The following is a 23777-nucleotide window of genomic DNA, read 5'->3' as shown; positions in this document are numbered from 1 at the left end:
AAAGAAATGTGCTTAAATACAAATCACAAACTTTCTGTGCACGATTTTTGCTCTTCCTGTGGGATGTACTTTTAAACATTAGCTTTACCACTTTTATTGCCACCTTTCTAAAGAAAATACTTCTATCTCATAGAACTCCATAAAAATGATTACCCAAGAAAATAAATTATGTAAATTCTTTTCAGTTAAATTTTCTGTTTTATACCGAATTTTCAGTATTTGGGTTGACATTTAAGTGCCATTTTCAATCCATCAGATTAAGTTTCCCATGTCACATAGCCAACTATTTAAAAATATACATCAGAAATTTTCCTTATAAAAGGGCAGATCTATTCACTGAGGTGGTTACCTTTAGGATAATCAAAGAGTGTTTGAGTAATAAGAATATTTTAGATAATGGGATAACTGTTACATGATTCATCTCCTTCGGTTCTCCGTGTTTTTCCACTAAGTGGGTTGCTCCCTGTGGATCTATACAGTGGAGATAGCAGAAGATCATAGAAGAGGTATTTTAAGCACTCTGGTTTCATAGTCTGTGCTTGATGGACAGAATAAAATGTATTCCTCCAGCTTTGAAAAATGAGGGCAGGGGGTAGATAAAATGAGAAGTGAAGGCAAGGCAGAATTAGCTATCAATAAACACTGCACACTGAGTGCACTTGTACCTCTAATCATTTTCCTTACCTCAACATTTAATTCCACCAAATAGTCCTTATATTTTCTCCTTACTTCTAACCCATTATAGCCAGCCACCACAGAGATAGGATTCCATATAAAATCATGAATTTACACACACTCACACACACACACACAAACACAAGCTGAGCCTTTGGTGCTGTTGAAGAGAATTTAAACATTTTAAAATGTAAAATTAAACTTACATGATCTGAGGTATGGTAGAAAAATAATCATAATAAAAATTAAAAGTGCAATGAATGAGAACAATGAAAAAGAAATCCACATGTTAAAAATGGTCTATAAACATATTTATAATTCATAAACTGCATTAAAATGGTTGTTTCATCTTATCAATTAGAAATAATAAAAGTAAGAAAATATGCTCAATGCAGAGGTACTTTTAAAAAAAAAACCAAAAAACAAAAAACAAAAGCTAATAAAATATTTTTATCTCCATCAAAATATTCTTTGGAAACCAAAAATAAAAATGTATCATGTATGTTTTCTTCAGGTTGATCTGTAAAAGTCAGAAAAATACATAGTCCTCACCGTTGAACTTTCCGAAAAAGAATCCCTGTATGCACCAAGCATAAAGCAAAAGGCTTTATGTCGTCGTGAACTCCCTATATTGGTACAAAGAATTCCAGTTCAGTTACTATCAGAAAACATTTTTGTTTCAGTCAAACTGAAACAAATGACCTGACTTCAATACAGTGCAGTACATAGCTGAAGCTGTGTCCAAGAAGTTGCCTTCAGAGCACTAAAGACAGCTACAGAAACTCCTGAGGAGACTCCATGGTTTCTCACAAAACCAAAGTAAGTCTTAACCAAAGCGAAACTTGAGTCTGTATTTCACCGTGTTAGGACTTCTCCGAGGTGCGGAAAGGGGAACCTTTGGCTTGAGGGGATTAGGTGGTTTTTTCTTTTCGGGAACAGTAACTGTGAAAGAAAGTTCTGGCTGCTCCGATTGCTTGAATCTTGGCAGAAAGTGGGTAGAGACGTGCTGAGGTTTAACCCGGGGGCTGCAGCCCCGTTTAGCCTTCCCTCTCTTGTTCAGGGCCACGTACCACTCCCGCCCCGTCTTTTCAGTTCTGTGTATGGCGGAGGCATAGGTATTATAGCTGTTTTCTTGAAATCGCTCCCTGAACTTGCAGTCATCTGTAAATTTGGCCTAGAGGAAAAAAAAAAAAAAAAGAAGAGGAGGAGGAAATTCAAGCAGTGATAATATTTTCAGCATGTAATAAAAAGAAGTCTTGGACTATAAGAAAAACAAGAATTCCACTGGCCCCTGCGCTCCGACTCCATTCTCTTTATAAAGACACATTTGCCTCTTTTAAAGTTGCTTTAAAATTATTATTTTCATTTCTATATTCCTACCTCATTCATCTTTGTAATGCTTGTTGTTTACTACGAATTACACAATTATGAAATAATATCAGTGTATATTAAAATAACAGGAATTTAATATATTTAAATTCTGTTACTCTTTTTAACAAACTTTGAAAATTTTAATTAAAAATTTGACTTTTAACGTAAGATTTTTTCCCCCTCCTAAACCATCAAGAAAGTAAATAGTACTATATTACTAAGAAACAATTGCCTGGTAAAACATGAATTCATTCAGAGAAATGGGGTCATGTTATCCTTTGAAACAAGAATAAGTTTTCAGTCTCATCAGTGTGCTTCCTGGTGCTGATAAAGGGGTAGCATATGGCCCTATTAATATTGCATGTGTTAGAGTTCTTTAGGAAAAAAATTCATCCTCACACAGTGATACAGAGAGTCTATTTGATGCCAGGAAGAAAAAAATTACCTTTTGGAGTTAATAGCAACACTTCAGGCAGATATCACTCTCTTTCCCTCTATGCACATACACACACACACACACACACACACACACGCATGCACACATCTGCCCTTGAAAATGCTCACAGGACAGTGGAATAAGCAAAGAAGTAGACATTCATCACGGTGCAATTTGATAAATGGAATTATGACAGTGGTATGCAGAGGGTACAAGACATCCAAAAGGATAGAGGTGGCAGCAAAGAGGGCAGGAAGGTCTTCCTAGAAAATGTGACTTTTGAGCTGAGTCTCAAAGTACAATGAGATAATAGTGATCAGGTGACGAGAGGTTTTTCAGGGAACAGGAATGGTGTGTTCACAGGTCATCAGGAAGCTACTATAAGCTGTTCAATGTGACTTTCACTTAGGATGCATAGAGAAAGGACCAAGGGATCAAGATGACAAAGTAGGCCAGTACAAGCTCTGAAAAGGCTCAGTGTACCGTACTGAGGAAGTTGAATGAACACAGCATAGGGGAAGAGCGCAAGATGGTGCCAAATAGACCTGCAAACAAATGCTAGTTCCACCAATTGAGTTCTTAGCTTTAGGCTCCTTATTCACAATACGTGCAGCCATAAGGCTATTGTGAGAATCAAAACATTTTTCTAGGAAAAGGATCTGGAGTTTAGCCTTTATCAAATACAAGAGTCCATAACTCCCAAAGAAGTAGAATTCCCTATCCTGGACTAGGTTTCACAATTTCAGGGAGGACCATTTGTACAAATGTCCTGGGCTTTGGAATACCAAGTATCTTGACCCATATACATGAACTGCTACTGCTGCTAAGTCGCTTCAGTTATGTCCGACTCTGTGTGACCTCGTAGACAGCAGCCCACCAGGCTCCCCCATCCCTGGGATTCTCTAGGCAAGAATACTGGAGTGGGTTGCCATTTCCTTCTCCAGTGCATGAAAGTGAAAAGTCAAAGTGAAGTCACTCAGTTGTGTCCGACTCTTAGTGACCCCATGGACTGCAGCCCACCAGGCTCCTCTGTCCATGGGATTTTCCAGGCAAGAGTACTGGAGTGGGGTGCCATTGCCTTCTCTCTAAATACCAACTCTAGTATTCTTGCCTGGGAAATCCCATGGACAGAGGAGACCGGCAGGCTACAGTCCATGGGGCTGAAAAAAGAGTTGGACATGAATTAGTGACTAAACAACTATATATATATATAAAATATATATTTGCTTATATATATAATTCTTTATATATCATAGAGTTTCCTTCAGTTCAGTTCAGTTCAGTCGCTCAGTCCGACTCTTTGCAACTCCATGGACTGCAGTACACCAGGCTTCCCTGTTCATCACCAACCCCCAGAGCTTGCTCAAACTCATGTCCATTGAGTTGGTAATGCCATCCAACCATCTCATCCTCTGTCATCCTTTTTCCTCCTGCCTTCAATCTTTCCCAGCATCAGGGTCTTTTCAAATAAGTCAGTTCTTTGCATCAGGTGGCCAAAGTACTGGAGTTTCAGCCTCAGCATCAGTCCTTCCAATGAATATTAAGGATTGATTTCCTTTAGGATGGACTGGTTGGATCTCCTTGCAGTACAAGGGACTCTCAAGAATCTTCTCCAACACCACAGTTCAAAAGCATCAGTTCTTTGGTGCTCAGCTTTCTTTATAGTCCAACTCTCACATCCATACACGACTACTGGAAAAACCATAGCTTTGACTAGACGAACCTTTGTTGGCAAAATAATGTCTCTGCTTTTTAATATGCTCTGCTTCAGTTCCATACTGGAACTGAAAGTCCTCTAGTTTCCTTGCTTTTCTAATAATATCAAGCTTTCTTCTGCAGTACAGATCTCAACCCTGTAATCTGGAAGTCTGAACACTGCAAAACAATCTACATATACCTACTGTTGATGGTCACATAGAATTTTTGAGTTTTGAAGGGTACTGACAATATCAGAAGACAACCAATCTCAGAGTATTTCCAATAGCACATTTATCTTACACATGACAGTCTACCTAAGTTATTTACATTCGCGTGTAGAGTGTAGTTCAATCAAAAAGCTCTTTATTTGAGAGCTACGAAACTATGTATCTCAGAACCTGTCTACTGGCGATTCCTTTGACTGGGTTTTTAGCAGGCTATAATCTAGTGTTTTAAAGAACCATTGTCTGTGGCTATCTCTCATCACATCCTAACCTACTGGCCCACACCTAGGACAAGGGTGCAATGCTGACATTCCTTTAGAAGAGGACACATTTATTGTTCTTATTGGCTTTCAATTAAAAAGGCTTTCTTACAAACCAAACATAGATTTGTCAACTTAGCTCTTAAAAGGACGTCAATGCTCTCCCATTCAATTAGATAATCTCAAAGTTTTATTGTAAAATAAAATCTATAGTCATGTGGTAAAAGGAGAAGAGGGCAGCCGAGGATGAGATGGTTGGATAGTGTCACCAACTCAATGGACGTGAACTTGGGCAAACGCCAGGAGACAGTGAGAGACAGGGAGGCCTAGTGTGCTGCAGTCCATGGGGCGGAAAAGAGTCAGATACAACTTAGCAACTGAACAACAGCAATAGTCTTCTGGAATATTTTCTGCTACATAAATGGATAAGCATTTCAGAAAGGTGTGGAAGATTTCATTAAAAAAGAGTAGCACGTATATTCATCCTGCTCAGATTTTTTCTTAAAATATGTCTGAATAACATTTCTAATGTATAGTACATTATACTTTGACTTGACTTCTACCCCTGTTTCACACACACACACAAAAATCATTTTCCTGAAATAAAGATAGCAGTGATTACTTAATTCAATTTTTAAAAAGTGTACTGTATAATTTAACCTTTTTCCCCTAACAGTGTCAAAGAAAATAAAGAAGAAACCTGTCTTTTTTTTTTTAATTAATGTGGCCAAGAGACACCCATGCATACACACACCCACCCAATGTATTAACCTATAGCAATTTCTATAATGAAAATCTAATGATACTGCCCTCTAAAATTATTGCATCTAGAAACTTTCTCCCTCTCCCCCGCCTCCGCTCAAGATTCATGTTCTTTCTTAAGAGAAGCCTTTGCCAGGATGACTGTTCAAGCTCCAGGTTTTTCAAGAGCCACTTAATTGTCACATGGGGTATAGAGACAGAATTCTGAGGACCCACACACTACCTATAGGCCCTTAGCCAGTCCAAACTTCACACTGAAACAGAAGCAACGGCAGTCAGACTGTTTTGGCTTTCTTAATTGACTTCTAACTTAATGTTTTGTCTGAAAAATTCTTCCAGCTACAATGGAACAGAATCATTTGAAATGAACATTTCAGTGAGTTTTTTTCATCAGGAGATCTAGTTTCTTCTGGAGAAACGGACTGTTCTTGTCAATATTCCTGGTCCTTTTCAGACAAGATGGTAACCCCAAGCAGTGCATGAAAGTGAAAGTGAAGTCGCTCAGTCGTGTCCGACTCTTTGTGACCCCAGTGGACTGTAGTCCACCAGGCTCCTCCATCCATGGGATTCTCCAGGCAAGGATACTGAAGTGGGTTGCCATTTCCTTCTCCAGGGGATCTTCCCGACCCAGGGATCGAACTGAGGTCTCCTGTATTGCAAGCAGATGCTTTAACCTCTAAGCCACCAGGGAAGCAGTACATGGCTATCCTTAATGTTACCCATTAAACATCTCTATAGCAGAGTCATCAAGCAGCAGACTTATTTAAATGTACATTTGCCATCATACAATTTTAGATAATAAATCTTCCAGGCTAAGTTTAACCTTTGAAATTCTTTTGGAATTATAAACACTCTTTTAGCAAAACATATACTTTTAAAATAATAGAGCTGTGGTGTTCTGTGATGACCTCAAGGGATGGGATGTGGGGGTGGGAGGGAGTCTCAGGAGGGAGGAGAGTCATGTATACTTATCGCTGACTCATGTTATTTTACAGCAGAAACCAACACATCATTGTAAAGCAATTATCCTCCAGTTAAAAACTTAAAAAATAAATAAAAGAACTGGATAATTTCCCTAGAAAAAGTGAAGTCACCATAAAGACTTTATCTACAGTTCAAGTGTGAAGTAGAGAGGTGAATCAGATTTCAAATAAGCTACTGAAAACAGAATGGACATCACCTTCATCCTCCCACCATCAGTCACTACAACAAAACCAATCATTAACATGTTCATAAAGAACCCCTATCTTTGTTTCTAATTCATTATTTTCTGAATTTATTCAATAGATGTTTATTGACTATGTATCACATCCCATACACTGCTGGTTGCCATTTTTATGAAGAAAGACAATTTAGATATGGTTCTGTCTGTGTTCTTTGTTGACTTAAATTATCTGTGTTTTTCTCTTTAATTTCTCCTTGATTTTGCAAGTGTAAAAATAAGTTACAGTCAACAAGCCAAAACTGCAAAATTAAAAATGAAATGTTTAAATTGGCTGATTTCTACATAATTTAAAATCGTCTTAATTGACAGAACAAATAAAAACTAAATTACACTACTTTTGCTTGAAACTATGGAAATAATTCAGAGGTGGGGCAACACAGTGCTGTTAAATAAAACAAGGATTTTGGGCTTAGGGGAACACTTTGCCTTGATTCTACTCATCTCTTCACAGGGAGAGGGCACACAGTGGATATTTAAAAGAAAAATCAAATTCAGTTCAAAGAAAGTAATATTCCAGAGAAGAACAAGTCTGCTTAATTGAAATCTGAAGGTCAATTAAACCAGAGAATTCTTTCTGAAACAATATTTTTAAAAAACCTTCTAAAACTTGTTAATATAGTTTTGTTTCTTAGTCAACATGCTCTAAGATGATTGAGAATCTTATAGCAAGTGAGCTGAGGGCATGTTAATAGGGTCCCAATTCTCATTATGTGCAACTGTCAAAGTAAATACATGATGTATGAAAGAAATGTATAAAGAGGATTAAATTCAGGCTAATAGCAAAGCCCTAGAGTATAAACCCTGGAGTCTGCAGGGTATTTAATCAACTGTAATTCTTTATTTCACTTTTTATTTGATTTGCTTCTTGCAAAACTTTATAAAGTTAGGTAATAAATACAAATAATTAAAATGTTATCGAAGGCTATATAATATTATTAAATAATTAAACTATTCTTATAGGCTGTAGTCAACACAATTATAGACCAAATTGTGCTCTAAACAACACTTTCTTGCTGCCTGCATCCCTGCTTCTGGTTCCTCTATGTTCTTTCAGTGTGTTTTGGTTCCCAGTACTACTCATGCCAATGGGACTGCCCAGGTCAGGTGCCCTAAGCCCAGGCTGTTTTGTACAGTTGTGCAGGATGTTCCCAGCACAAAAGTACCAACCTCTGGTAGTGAGTGAAAGCCAAAAGCCAGACCCTGCTCCAACTGCTCCCAAGCAGAGAACTCAAGAACAGGGCAGCATGCACCCTGAGGGTTGCCTCCTGTTCTTTATAAGCATTGTATGGGTCAGTTGTAGGCAAGCCATGCTATCCCCAGAGCTTGGCCATATTTCCTGCTTAGCAATCGCTATCTGGCCATTCTGTGTCTCAAAACTTCAGGCTGAGCAACCAAGGGAATATATGTGAGTGCTCAGGCATGAGTTCTCAGCCCCTTAGTCATGTCTGACTCTTTGTAACCCAATGGACCGCCAGGCTTCTCTGTCCACGGGATTTCCCAGGCAAGAGTACTGGAGTGGGTTGCCATCCGCTTCTCCAGGGGAATCTTCCTGACCTAAGGATCGGACCCAGGTCTCCTGCATTGAATCAGATTCTTTACCATCTGAGTCACCTTGCTCAAAAGAGCTGGGCTATTGAGGTCTACCATGTGCCAGGGGTTTTACATATATTATTTCATTGTCACATAATTCCACAACTATTTGGATGCTATTATCTGATTTTCCAGCCAGAAAAATTAAGAAAATAGTTCCTCTAAATCCCCACATTTACCAAATGCCAAGGTAAGCCTAAGACTTAAATCTCATCTACTGAATCCTACATTCAAGCTCTTTCGGTAACAAATCCAAGGGCATCTCCTAGGCTTCTGTCCATTACTACCTTGCCCTAAAGTTGCTCCATGTTAAAATACTGGTCAAAACAAGTGCCACTCCCCAAACCACTGGAGACATAGAACACCATCTCTCACTTTAGGCTGAAATGGATCTCTGAAGCTACAAGGCAATTCATTACATGAAATTTTTCTCAATAAAATAGAGCTTCAGTGTTGGGAAGATCCCCTAGGGGAAGGCATGGCAACCTACTCCAGTATTCTTGCCTGGAGAATCCCCATGGACAGAGGAGCCTGGTAGGCTACAGTTCATGGGATCCCAAAGAGTCGGACACAATTGAGCACAGCACAGCCAGATAAACATAGTGTGAAATTAAAGGACAACTGACATTTACTGCAAAGGTAGAATCCTGAACCCATTTTTTTTTTTTTTTTTTTTAGCCTGAGTTACTAGGTACTCAATATTACTGTGTAAATTGAAAAGTTCTTAGAAAATGGGAGTGCTTCCCAGGTGGCGCTACTGGTAAAGAACCTGCCTGCCAATGTAGGAAACATAACAGACAAGGGTTTGATCCCTGGGTTGGGAAGATACCCTGGAGAAAGGCATGGCAACCCACTCCAGTATTGCCGCCTGGAGAATCCCACGGACAGAAGAGGGGGTGGGCTACAGTCCATATGGTCGCAAAGAGTGGCACATGACTAAAGTGACTTAGCACAGCACAACACAGAGGATAAGGGAAGTTTCTATTCAATTCCTTTACAGAGGCCAATAAATTATTTTTTTAATGATGATGATAACCATCACTCAAACCTTCATTTCTCCTTTCAATAAACATGCCCATCTCTGGGGCTGCGGACTCCTCCTCACTCTGCCCCCAGCTCAGGAAGTCCAGTCCAGACTCTCATCCTGGGCAAGCCAGCTGGCACCCTCTGAAACCAAGAAAGGAGGCTTTTCTAGTCCTTGCTCAGGGCTGATCAAGCATACATTCCATGCCTGTTTCGTAAACTCTGCAATTAGCTTTCCTTCCAAGCATGATCCCCTAAAACCCTGAGAAACAAAAATAATTCCACCACATGCTTCTTTCTGTATGTTTAAAATAAGCTAAAATGTTTTCCCCCAACAACCAATGGGTGATCACGTATAGTTTATGAAAAAACTGACAAATTCATGATAACCACTTTTTCCAAGATTTAGATTTTTAAGGGAAAAAAAAAACCATGATGCACGAGAAGGATCTTAAAAAATTATGAGATTATGACCATTGGAAATCTTTGCTTTCAAATTAAGTTCCTTGGGAAAAGGAAAACCCAGGACATAAGAGGTTACTGTACGCAAGACGAGTTGGGACCTAAAGGAAAAAAAAAAAGGCCAATAATGAATGTGATTTGAGGCTGGTCTAAATATCCGAGGGGGTCACAGCTGCCTGACCCCAAAATCAGGAAGAGGAGAGAGGAGATATAGGATCATGAAACAGCTGCATGAGAGCAAATTCAGGAAGATCTGTTCTAACATTAAATGCTGAATACTTTCCAGGAACTATTCTAAATGTTTTATATGTATTATGTCATTTAAAATGCTCCACTATCACCCTGTATTGTTAATTTAATTTTCTTCCTTTTACAGCTGATAAAGCCAAGGAGTAGAAAGATTAAGTAAAACAACACAGTTTAAGAATGACACAATTTAACTACCTCTCTTACATTCAGACCCATCTCAGATAAATCCAGAAAGGCACTGTATATGAGACTCTGGATAAAGACAACCAGCCTGAGAAGAGAGCAAGAACAGAGTGAGGAGGGAGCATGAACAGACAGGCAGGCAGAGAGAGAGACCGAAAGAGAAGGGTGCTCAGCCTCACCTAGTACCTAGTACCTGGGAATAAGCGGAGAAAGGACAGAGGCCACAGTGAAGGTTCTGATTAACCCTCAAGGCTCTTGGGGAAATAATTACCTCGTGCTTCTCTCAGTGATTCTCAAGGCATCTTGAGAAGAAGACGAGACACCTTCATCCTTGTAACGGATGCTGAAAAAAACCTGCACACTAGGGATCTGACTGCATTGTCTATTTAGGGTCTTCCAGTTAAAGGGCTCAGGCAGAGCTGCGTGGAGATTAATATGAGTGTGTTGGTTGACTGAGTGCACAGAGCAGAGCACACTGAGATGGCTGAAGGGCAGATAAAACTTCTTTTATGGAATTAACAAACTTAGCAAACAAAGGAGGTCAGCATAAATGTTGCCTAAATCTGAGCTCTCCAGGCTGATAATACTGTTCACCATCTTCCTGTCCACTGACCATGAAGCATTTTCTAAAAGAAGATTTTCTGTGAATGAAACAGATCTCCTTTCTCTTCCGGAAGTATATCCTAAAAGAGGTTCCTGATGCAGCTCCTCATCGCACTGAATAACCAACATTTACAAAACAGTGTGATAAGTTTCATGGTGCACACGTCTCTTCCTTTCTAGATTTTAAAATCAGGTACAGGAGACACAGAAGCAGATGGGGGAAAAAGATCCTCCCAAAGAGCTTGGAATGAGAGAGAAAGAGAGAAGAAAGCAAAAATAGTCTAAGGATGAACCACAGTATTCACTCTTTAAAATGTAGCATAAAAATATTATTGAAACATGCAACTATTAATTTCCATAAAATAATAGCTGAAAATAGTGTAAATAGTTTCAAATGAAACAAAATATCTTCTTTCAAGCTAACTTTTCCCTACCAAGCATTATAGCATTTACATGGAGAGAGAATTTTTAAAGCATGTTATTCTGGTTCAAATTTTTGTTAACTGTGGTAACTTAGGAAAATATTTAACATCTCTGAGACTGTGGCCCCACCTAACCAGGTAATGAGAGAATGTGCGTGAAAGAACTTTGAAAGAAATATACAGATATTTTATCTCTACCTAGTAACTAACTTTTAATAGTCTGATTGTTACTATATAACACAAGAACAATCTACTATAATCCATGAATATTTCTCAACATACTATGGGTTTACTTTCCCCAGAATTACATGAATACTTTACATTTATAGTTCACACTTACTTTGTAAAGAGAACCCCAAAGTTACTCTTCATTAATTTAAAATTTTTCCAGTTGTATTGAGATACAATTGACGTACAACACTGTGTAAGTTTAAGATATACAACATGACGATTTTATATAGCTATTTTTTGAAATGATTATAAAGTTACTCTTTAAATGCCTCTGCACAATTATTAATTTAAAGCAATTCACTAATTATACATTTAATCCTGAAAGTGTTAGGCATTTTAGCCTTTTTAGTGGTGATGAAACTTTATAAGTCGAACTAAATCAAATAATTATATTTAAAGTTATAAGAACAATTTTTCAACATGTTTAATTAGTAACTAAAAAGAAGAAGGAAATCATCTGGCATACAACTAATAAACATTAGGGCTAATACTATATCTAAATTCAACTTCCTTAAAAATAAGTCACTTTATAATTTAATTAGGTTTCTATCGAGACAAAAAGTGCTAGTAAAAGCTCAAATAAGAGACAGTGGGCTTGGACAATTGGTTTAAAAAAAATTCACATAATCATAGGGCTTAATTTTTTATCTACAATTCAGCTCAAAGTCATCAGAATGACTTTTATATCAAAGAGCTTCAATGAGTGACAAGAGCAAGGCTTGCTTTGTACTGTTTAAAAGTCATTATTCCATGAAATAACTTTTAGCCTGCCAAGATGAGAAAGAATAACAGATGCTGGTTTTGCATTATCTGCATTATTTCGGCCAGCCTTCCTTAGACATTTGGGTCAAGTTTCTGGAAATTTGTTACTTGCATTTGACAGAGGAATCATGTATCCTAACCTCTCAGTTTGACCTTTCTAATTGGCATCCATTTGTAATACTTTGCTTGCTGCTACAATTATCCTTAAGCTGGTCCAAGGTAGTCTATTTTTTGCATGTGCTAAGGCTTGAATCAGAATATTTTAAAAACTAAGATTTTCACCCAAAATAAGCAAACCAATAACAGAAATTTTTTTCAGAATTGCATATTATTGTAATGCTTAGAGTTTGAAGGTGTTTCAATCTTTAATGACCAAAGTAGATAGAGGAAAAGTTATTCAGTGCAGAAGCAATTGATGATTGTTTTCCATCCTGTATGTGGATTTTTAGAAGTCAAACATCTTTTTAAAAATAAAATGGCATGTCCTGCTTTCCATAGCAAAACTTTGTCCCTTAAAATAGGTTATAAACCAGAGCAATTATCTTATGAATATTATAATTTGCTAGAATAAAATAATCAGCTCAGAAAATGAGATAAGTAAATCTAGTTATAACTCTTGCAATGGATGATCGAAGAGGTTAACAAAGATTTAATAAACTGAGATTAAAGTAGTTTATTGTATTTAAATTTGAATTATCTAATAATAGATAATATTTATTGAGCACTTACATTATACCTTCTATTGTTCTAAAAAGCTTTGTATATATTATCTCATTTAATCCCCAAATAACTGTAGAAATAGCTTCAGTTTTATGATCTCCTCCAAAAGATATTAACAAGCCACCTTTAGATGCTAGAGAAAGGAAAACATAAAGTCTTAAACATTAAACCAAGTGAAATTCTCTTTCAATTTTTTAAAAGTCTGTAAAGCAGAAATCATAATTAGTAAATTTCAACTGACTGCACTCGATTAAAACTTCCTATATACTTTGAAAACTGGAAAAGTCATATTTCTCCAATTTAATAAAAATTAAAGTGAATAAGGATTAAAGGAGTAGCTTTAAAGAAGAACTGCTTTTTAAAATGATTTAGTGTGACAAAACTTAGTACAGCACAGACAAAGCATAAATAACTTTTCAAGGGCTGTGCATACACACTAATACTACTGAAAGAATCTCTCAACGGGAAAGTTAAGCTAAACGTATTTTACTATCTTTAAAACACTTTAGTGTTTCCCAAGTAATGAGCATTTTCAGAACAAAGCATGGAAATCTATAATTTATAAATTGATTACAAACTGTGTAACTAGTCCAAAAAAAGTGTTTAAGAGCGCAGAATCAGTCTCCGTAGCTTTAAGAAGTAATTGTTTTTGATACAACAAAAACTACAAGATGAAATTGTCTCAAATGAAATTTCTCTATTAAAGGTCAAAATCATCTCATTATTGGTTTCTTCCCACCATACTTATTAAAATAAATATGTGTTTTATTACTTAGACTCCATTTTTGACATAATAAGTAGCTTTTAAAATTAAGAACATGATCTACTGATTACACAATCACCATCAGTATGTAAATTTAATTTATAATATAGTATTTCCATAATATTTCTCCTTACTTGGACCACTATTAAGACATAAATAATGACAATCACTTAGAGAATACTTTTTTCAAATAAACTTATTCTTAAACCTTTTTGTGGATTCTATATTATCTTTTCAAATAAATAAAATATTTAAATTATTACTTATAAAAACACATACAATTCTCTTGGTTTAATGGATACATAATCTTATAAAAATGAAAAACATAAAGTGCTCTGGGCAAATTGTCTTATCTATCAATTTGGAAAATCACTCATTCCATTTTATACATGTAAAATCTCTGTAACACCTTTAACAAATATAAAGTGGTTCTACTTACACTTGCATGGAGTTTTCCTTTTTTTGACATCGCTAAAAATTTGTTGCTGAAAACTCCTCGTATTCCTACAATCCCCTGAGACACAGCAAATATTTCCAAAATACCTAGGATGACAGAAATCCCAAAATAAAACACAGACTCCTCTATATATCATTGTGAAGATTTAAATTTCTACAGAGACTCTTTCCATTCTTTATTACAGTGAGTTTTTTTTAAGTATTTGACATCCTTGTTTATTGTGACATTGATTATGTAAAAGGAAAAAAAGTTTTGGGACTCAAGTATTCATTTAAAAAGATAAATTTCAAGGTTCAAAATTTAGTTGTGCTTCATTAGTATTCATTTTTTCCTAAAAATGATGTCACTATTAGTAATCAGTGTTTGGCAGAAGAATCTTTTCAAATTCTAAGGAAATGGAAAAGCCTTTTTAAAATGTTTTACAAAATAATTCTCATGCATTGTTGCTCTGTCAAAGATAAGACAGTACATTGAATATTAAAGCACATATAACTGCACTTAAGATTAATATAAATCATTGGAAGCCTTGAAAACAATATTCAATTAAATAAAAAAATCCCTCTTCTCAAATGACCATAATTACAAAAGTACAAATCAATATATATCATACCCTATCATTTAGTGGTTGCTTATTTCAAGATTACACATAACAAGACACTGAAAGCACCATAGATAATTTGGGGTTGTTAGCTCAATGAAGTGTTTGATGGATTATGGTTTGAGACATCTTGCATTTTGAATGACTCTCCTGGAAAAAATTTCATGAGGTATTTTATTATGTTATCATTTATATTTGGTATTTCATAGTGAGAATTACCAAGTCTATGTCCCTCTGTCTCCTATAAGAATTTGAAAGTTCACATCCACTGGGTCAAAAGAGTTGCACACCACAGTTCATAGAGTATTTTTAAGAAGCTGAAACTCATAGTCTGTATATAATTGGAATTCCTGCCTGTTTACCATAAACTCTTATGTAATGCTAAATGAACAAGAGAAAAGCATAGGGCTTTTTGTTAACCGCCTACATCAAATTGCAAAAAAAAAAAAAATAATAAATAAAATAGTATTATTTATTAAAGCTATAAAGGGACCTGCCCTGGAAGAAAGGAAGGAAGCAAGTGGGAGTGGAAGGGAAAAGGAAAAAAATATCAATATTTCAATCTGTAGTATTTTAAGCATACATTCTGGTTAGAATATTTCAATAGGACTCTGTTGAATAGGGAAGTTCGCCAGATTTTCTTGACATAATAATCCCCTCCTGCAGTATTTGAAGTACATATAAAATTATTCAGTATACAAGAAGCAGTGTATTGTGGATACACATGTATAAAATACATACAAACACATTTATGAGTATCTTTATAGAGCACTTAAATGTTGCATAATGTGATCTAATACCTATAATTGTAGCAAATCCTGCCACTTATTTATTCAATTTCATTTTTAAAAAATACTTGAACAGAAAGTTCATAGGGAAACTATTGTTCTTGTGAATAAGTGTTCTTAGCCTGGAGTAAATAAAACACATCTCAAGAAAACTACCACTACCACTTTATTAGTGGGTGTTTCTTTAAAACGAACTCCCCCAAATCTAAAAACTATTAGAAAGGAACTACTTTTGCTTTCAGGGAAAAAAAAAAAAAAAAAAAAAACTCCTAAAAAAAAAAAGAAAAAAAAAACCACTGTGTCTTAGGAATTCTTTTCAAAATGTTTTCAAAATTCAATTTATAATAGATTTTATGATACAGACTAATTGTGATGCATATCCAAAGACTTAGAAGCATTATCAATTTATCAAATAGTAACAAAGCACACAAAATGCTTTGTAAAGATAAATTTACTACACAATGTAGTATGATAATAATATTATTAATAAAGCATGATGAGAATATCTGATGCAAAGTTAAATTTCTATCAAAATTACCAGGTAATATTGAAAATAGCATTAATGATTTTGGATATTTCGGAGATGGTGAATACAATTGAGAATACTATGTAGACATCTGTTAAAAAATGAGACAGGGAGAACACAAGAAATCATCTATGTGTAGAATGACAGATACAAAACAGACAATGTGGAGTTGGTAGAAAAGACTTGATTGTATGTTTCCCTTGATTAACTCCTGGCTCTGCGTTGGTAAAGGTTTTCTGTATTAGTGTCTGGAAAATCACCTGGTTTTATAAATGCAAATCTATTGTGTATTAGTTGGGGGAAAAATTTCTCATTAATTCTCATGTGTTTGCAGGTTAACATTTAAGAGGTCAAGACAAAAGGGCTCTGTAAATCTTTGTTTAATGGGAAACTGTTTTGTTTATATAACTGGCTTCTGACAACATATTCTATTTTAAAGAAAGACCCATTTTGACTCAACTCATTTCCCAACTGCATGTATATGTTATATAAAATTTGCATTATAATAAATGTTAAATATGGGGAAGATGAAACGATATGTGTGAAAGTGTTATTTTATTACATACTACTACATGGATTCTTTTCTTGTAAGTTCCAGTACAAAAAAATGATATATTGCCTGAGAATAAAAGGATTTTATAATTTTAAGAAAATTATATCTAATTGAAACCTTGAAAATGATTTTTCTACAAAAGTCATTCTATTTCAAGTTATGAAGAATGAAGGAAAGAAACATTGAGTTAACTTTGGTATGATGTTCTAAATTTTAATGTAATTACAGTGTACTATTGAGAACACTGTTAAGATTATAGTTTTAAAGTCATTTCAACAGTAATTTCACAATGTCTTTTTTCATAGAATATTGGAGTAGATTCTTCAAGCCCCACAATTCAACCTCTTTCCCCTCACCTGCCTGAAAAGATCACAGGCTTATTGATTTTCATGCCAAATCTCAACTCATTAAAGAATTCTAAGTATTTTAAACCTATGTGCACTAAATCACATGTATATAAATTTCAGAAAGCATTTCTCTAAAAATGATTTTTTTTCAACTTTAGTAATTTCTGTTTAAGAGTCAGCAATAATAAATTTGATAGGAATTTGCAATTCCCATGGAAGCCCAAATGGTAGCCCAAAGAAAAACTGGAAGGCCAAGTGTCTCAGATTACAGTTAGTGAATGTTTGTAAATTGGATTGCTTCTTTGACCATCTCACTACCTCTCTTCCTTTTCAGGATACTCCACGTGTACACATGTATGAATATATGTCTTAGTAATCCCCTGCTATTTTGGTCCTGCGAGGGGAATGGGAAAGGGAGAGAGATCAGTATAAATTAATTCACATTAAAGTACAAATGACAATGTGTTACCTTTCCTAAGGTGCTCATATTTAAGAGGATCAAAAGTAAAAAGCAGTGTTAAACTGAAGGAATTATTCTCTCTTGGTGGAATTCTGGGATTGACATCTAGGTTAAAGGATGCAGGGATTCAGAGTCTCGCACTGCTTAACCCATTTACAAGCATTAGGTGTTCATTACAAAGTAAACTTATTCCCATAAGAAAATCTCTATCTAGATTTGTTCACTTAGTCCCCTCTAGAATTTTTAATACAATAAGACTCTTATCAATGATGTTTGATACAGTTATGTAGATGTCTCCCTTTTTTCTGTTTTATCTGTGAATAAGATGCACAAATATTCCATGTATTCAGAAGATTTCAACAGCCCATCTGAAAACTCCCAAAGATAAATCATTTAAAACTGATGTTTCTCTACTTGGCTTCACACAGCAACAAATATGACAAGTCATTATGAAATCCGAGTCTTGAAATCTGAGTTTAGCAGTCTTCATTAAGTTAGCAAATTTGCCACTTGAGTTTTTCCGTATAGATTCTGGTTTATTTGGGCTTCGGGGGGCTATATAAAGGTTGACTCTGCATTAACATCAAGGTTGACAGTAGATTCAGATTTTTAAAAGCTAGCCAAAATACATGACTGTAATCTCCATATTTTTATGTGAACAGTCAGTCTTTGTGTAGCTATAGCCTTAAGCTTTTGCTCCCTGAACTGACAGTTACTTGATTGCCTCTTCTTCAGTGGCCCAAGATAAGCCAACAGAAGCATTGTATTGAAACTAAACTTGAAAATGTAGAGATTAAAGGAAAGTTTTGTTTTTATTCAGTAGTGGAATTCTATCATCTATCTTGTCTTGCCCATCTTCATCCTTCCTTAGCGTTTCCTTATGATAAGAGTTTATGTGCAACGAGCTTGATTCTTGTCTTTAAAACTTGGGATAACTCTTGTATGAGAAGCTAAGACTACATTAAGTGGTATACCTTAACTAAACAAATTATGTTTCAAAATCTATGGGAAATGTACTTTTGATAACAAAACAAAAAATATTCAGGGTTTGCAGAATTTTTAATGTCAAATGATAGTCATGAAACATACACGCATATATATTTCTCTCTTCTGACAAACATTACAGAAAATTATGGAGTTTAGAAGAACCTGTTAGAATGCAGTTTCATGGCAGAGTTTTGACTCTTTACAGAAGTAACAAGTTGTATCAAAATAATGTATGTTTTCCATCACTGCTAACTCATAGACAGTAAAATTAGATGATGAGGTAAAACTGATGTATCCTCCATGGTTCTCATGGTCCAAGCTCTCTCAGTGTATCTTAAGAGATCTGGGCAAATGTTTCCTCATCTACTCCAACCAATAGTCCATAAACAACTCCTGTGTTTACATATGTACCAGGAAACCGTCATGTGCTATTTTCAAAGAGGTCTATGACCAACTGCAATTGGCAGATCTTGTTTCTCTTTCACAGCTACTTAAAGACAGAGATTCATTTTAAACTTTCAAATTACATGCTATCCTTTTAAACATGACATATTTCATAAATTCTTCATGGATCAATGGTAGCAAAATCTTATGATACAGTGCATGACATTGCAGACATCACAAAGCTGAAAATCACCATGATTTAAACAAATTATACTTTCCTCTGTGAGAAAAACCTATAGAAGGCAAAGGAAAAAAAAATCCCAACTAACCCAATATCAAGTAACCAGAATATCAAGCTTGCTGAGCTAGGTATCCTGTGTTGGGTACATGAACAAATGCATGAGTGAATAAGTGAACGGATTGAAAGCCAAGCAAAAGATACAGACTAAACTCTGAAAGGCTGTTATAAACTGGAATGAATTAGGAAAGCGTTAGTTAATTTAAGAAAGTTTTATTTAGGCACTTTTATTTAGTTTTGCTTAAGAAACAAAGCAGCATTTTGTGTCTGTTCTTTGTTAGATATCTTTCAAAGTGGATTTTAAAATAAAATGTACCTTGGAAATCAATACCAGCCAATGTCTTCTTTAGCTGAATGTATTCTCTGTTGATCTGTTCTCATTTTCCTTTCTATGCTTTTCTATAACTTCCCCTCCAAAAGGCCTAAGCTGCAAAAAATCTTTGTCTCTTGCGGTTTCTTCCAAGAGAAGAAGGTAAATACCGTGGGAATGAGTCTGGTTTTCAGAGATCCCTAGCACACCAAAACCCACTCCAACACCACCTTTTACCCATCCTTGGATCCAACCTGCGGCTCCTTGCAGGTTAGCTTTGAATCTTCCCTTGGCAACACAGAAGTCATTCTCTGTTGAGGCTGAGTTTGGGGATAAACTACAGGAAGAATGGGTTTCCCTGGTGGCTGAGTGGTAAAGAATCCATATGCCAATGCAGGTGATGTGGGTTCGACCCCTGGGTTGGGAAGATCCCTTGGAGAAGGAAATGGCAACCCACTCCAGTATTCTTGCTTGGGAAATCTCATGGACAGAGGAGCCTTGTGGGCTACAGTCCATGGCGTCTCAAAAGAGTCAGACACAACTTAGCTACTGAACAACAGGAAGAACAGAATAGAAACAGTGCTCCTGTAAGAGAAAGGGGAAAAGATTATACCACAAGTGGGGAAATGAGCTCTGATGTCTGGTGGAAGGAGAGCTGGGTGGGACCAAATGAGGACAGATGGAAATAACACTTGCTTAGACAAAACATTTGCTTACCCTGAAATCTCCGGAAATTCCCCTTCACCCTAATTGACCTTGCCTTTTATCACCAAATATGGCCAGAAGTTTAACGAGTGCAATGAACCTTAAAACACAGAAGTAGGCCCCTCGGACTTCCCTGGTGATGCAGTGGATAAATGTCCACCTCCCAAAGCAGGGGACAGAGGATCAATCCCTGGTCCGGGAAGACTGCATATCCCCCTGAGCAACTAAGCCCGGTGCCTCAACTACCGCGCCCACACACTGCGACTAGTGAAGTCTGCACTCTGCAACAACAGAAATCGCTGCAATCAGAAGCCCATGCACCACAAGAAAGGGTAGCCCAGGCTCCTGAAAGTACAGAAAGACTGCCACTGCAAGGGAGACCCAGTCAAAAATACATACATTCTTTAAAACACACACACACACACACACACACACACACACACACACACACACACACAAAACAGTCCCCTCTGAAGAGCGTGTGGGAGGCCCTGGCATTCGCTCGGGCTGACGCGGAAGGCCCTCTCTGGGGTTCGGTGCTCCAAGCCACCTCACCACGGGCAGCACAGCAAGCTGAAGGCAGAGGCGGTAGGAGCACTCAGGGGCAAGGGGCAGGCGTGGACCCGCTCGCGTTCCACTTCCCGCCTCCTGAACTCCCGAGAGAGAGCTTGCCAGCCGGCCACCCCGCGGATGTGCGCATCTCCAACCCCCGTGGGGGTTGGAGCTGCCAGCCTTGCAGTGGCGCCCCCGCTCCTCTGGAGCTTGGTTAAGAAGAAATCTGTAGGGTCATTGGCTTGAGGCAGAGAAAGTTAAGTACACCTGGGAACCACCAGGCTGACACTCCGGGCCGGATGACTGTGCGCTGTCTCCTGGCCTCGTTTCCGCTCTCCCTGGGTTCCTGAGGCTGGGGCCGTGCGTCTATCTGTTGGACCAGCCCCGGCTGGAAGAGCCATCTGGCCCTACCGAGGAAAACGTCCGCAGAGATGTCCCCAGTCCCACACATCTTTCCCCTGTTGCCTTGGAGAGACAGTGAGAAGAATCAGGAACCGCAGTGATGGTTTGGAAACTCAGAGTGGAAGGGAGGAGACAATGAAGGAGGGAAAGAAAGAGAGCTAAACTAAGAAGGAAATTTTTAAACTTGGCTTAAATTTAAAAACCCACAAAAATTTCACCTGTACCGAACTGAACTGGCTCTAAATGTTCTCTAAAATACAGAACCTTCCTTTAATTGTCCTTGGGGACAAAAGGCCAGCCACTCTTCCTCACAAGGTCTGGTCATGGTCTTAAGACACTAAACGTTGCTAAACCCAACCCCGGAATTAATAATTCGAATGTCCATCACGTTTCCCTCTCGAAACGTGTCCGGTTTTCTAGATCACTGTCTTCTTCCAATGAGAGAACGTCTGGTCTCCCGTCTGATATACCTATATATCCCATATGTATATGATGTGCAAATATGTACGTACCTACAAGAGACATATACAGATACACACATATATACGCACACACATTATGTAGCAATTTGGGGTTTGTGGTAGCGGTTGTGAGAGGGGAGTATGTGAGATTTGGTTATTTTTAAAAGAACTGTTCAGTTATGGGCAGGTAAAGGGGTACACTTTGCTGCCCAGTGAAAAATGCTAGTCTGGTAAACAGAAGCAGAAGGTAAACAGAAACTAAACAAGGAGAAAGATTTTTGGTTTTGCTCCGGGCACAGGTTGGAGCTCCTCTTTGGGACCAGAGCAAGCTGGAAACAAGGTGCCTGTCTGCACCAGCCTCGGAGTAGTCTGTACCTCAGGAATCGCCATTCCCCATCCCCACGAGACCGGTAAGTGTGTGCGTGCCCCCCAGACGCACCTCCAACCCAACCCTCCCGGCTGCTTCGAGGGCCGGCTGGATCCCAGTGGCCCAAGCTCCGGAAGGTGCGCTTACAGCCCGGGCAATAACCCGCGGTCCCTCTCGGTGCTCCCGCCACCCGCTCAGGACAGGTTCTGGAGGAGAGCAAGCAACTTACTTAACATATTGGCTTCGTGGGAGCCATTGACTTTGCCATCCGGGTAGATCTGCAGATGGAAACCGATGCCCACTCTGCAGTAGAGGCTGCCGGTCCGGCGCCCCGAGGGGCTCCACTGGAAGCTGCTCTGCTCCAAGCCGCTTCCTGGGCCGCCCCGAGAAGCCGCGGAGGAGGAGGAGGCAGGGGAAGAAGAGGAAGACACGGTGCTACTGCTGCTCCGGCGGCTGCTGGCGCCTCCCGGGTTCCTCTCGGTGGCAGTCGGTCCGGGCTGCCCTTTGGGTGCGAGGCGCTTCTCCCCTTGAGCCCAGGCGCTGAGGATCAGGTGGCTAAGGAAGAGGAGGAGGAGGAAGGACAAGCTCATGCTTCCAGCCGCGGGGGTCCTAAGTGCATCTTGCAGGGTTGGTTCTGGGCTCCGTAGCCCCCGCGCGGCTGCGTGCCTCTGGCGCTGCCCCCCTCGCCGCACCCGGTGGACATAGCCTCGGGGAAGAGAGAGAGGGAGAGAGGGGGAGAGAGAGAGAGGGAGGCCACCCGAACGGATCTCGGCGCTGGCACTGGGATATTTATAACGCCAGTGATCTCACTGCTCCGTGCACGCCTGCGAAGCTTCCCCTCACCCGCCGCTTTGTGTACTCTCCGGCCGGTGCGGGGAGGGGCGGGGGTGTGGAGGAGGGAGGAGATGGGAGAGGGCGAATGGGAGGGGAAGCCGGGCGGAGGAAAGCTGCACCCCGACGCCCGGCGCGCGCGCACCCGGGCCACGCACCCCAGCAGTTCTCACGCGCCGCACGGCCACCTCCACTCGAGCCAACGCGGCGCCGAGTTCAGCCCAGCGCGAGCCCCCGGACTCCTCCAGGGGGCAGCCCCTGGGATGGGGGCTTGAAATGCCGAGTGAGTGAGTTCTCATCCTCTCGCACCTCCGCAGAACGCTGGCGTCCCAGCAACGCGCCCTCACCTACCCAGTATCCAGTCTCCAAGTTCACTTCCCCGGTGCCCAGCCGACCCGACTGTCACCACCCCCGCCCCTGGGGTGCCTCGGGAACTGCATCCCGAGGGGGATTCATCCAGGCGTGGGGGAACCCCCGCCCGTGCTCCAAGTGTTGGCCAAAACCAAACAAGGATTCGCAGCCCAACTTGGGAAGGCTTTGGTGTGGCGCGCTGGGTGGAAGGCTGTGGCTACTGATTTACTGAAGAGCTAAAGAGTGGATTTATTCAGTGTTTAGAGAGCCACCTTAAGCTATTAACGCCAAGGCTCGAGCTGCTTTCCTGCTGGGAAACTCTTGGTAGCGCTAAACATCCTGCCGCCGAATCGGTTTTTCCTTCTGGCAGCTCCGGGTCTGCGCTCCGAGTAAGCGCACACGCACACGGTGCTCGGAGCCCGGCGAGAGAGGCAGGGTCCGGGCACCACCGACACATGTGACCGACCGTCCAGTTGTCCTTTCTCGCGCCAGGATCCCCGTGGCAGGAAGGATTAGCTCACGGCTCGCTTCAGCTTACTCAGAGCTGCCACTGACTGAAGGGCCGACCCCACTGAATGATTAATGATGCGCGCTCTGGATTTCAGGAAACCTGAGAACCGAGAATTCCCGTGTAGGCCGATGCCCCTACTGTCGTTTATCTGAGAAGTATACCTGGCTTACATTCTTGAAATATTTCCGTCTGGAAACATATTTGAAGCTTTAAACGACATTCTAGTACAT

The 23777-nt window shown here is 39.1% G+C and overlaps 1 protein-coding gene across 2 annotated transcripts; it reads right to left on the bottom strand.

The window, feature by feature from the left end:
• Nucleotides 1-834: 834 nt before the first annotated feature.
• Nucleotides 835-22711, bottom strand: FGF5 (fibroblast growth factor 5). 2 transcript variants are annotated; one of them, NM_001246263.2, is given in 3 exon segments: nucleotides 835-1849; nucleotides 14099-14202; nucleotides 22084-22711. In NM_001246263.2, coding segments are annotated over 3 exon segments (813 nt in total). In that variant the 5' UTR covers nucleotides 22445-22711; the 3' UTR covers nucleotides 835-1501.
• Between the last annotated feature and the right edge of the window lie 1066 nt (nucleotides 22712-23777).

This window comes from Ovis aries, chromosome 6 (assembly GCF_016772045.2).
Source record: "Ovis aries strain OAR_USU_Benz2616 breed Rambouillet chromosome 6, ARS-UI_Ramb_v3.0, whole genome shotgun sequence".
Taxonomy (NCBI): Eukaryota; Metazoa; Chordata; class Mammalia; order Artiodactyla; family Bovidae; genus Ovis; species Ovis aries.
This window is presented reverse-complemented; position numbering and strand designations above follow the sequence as displayed.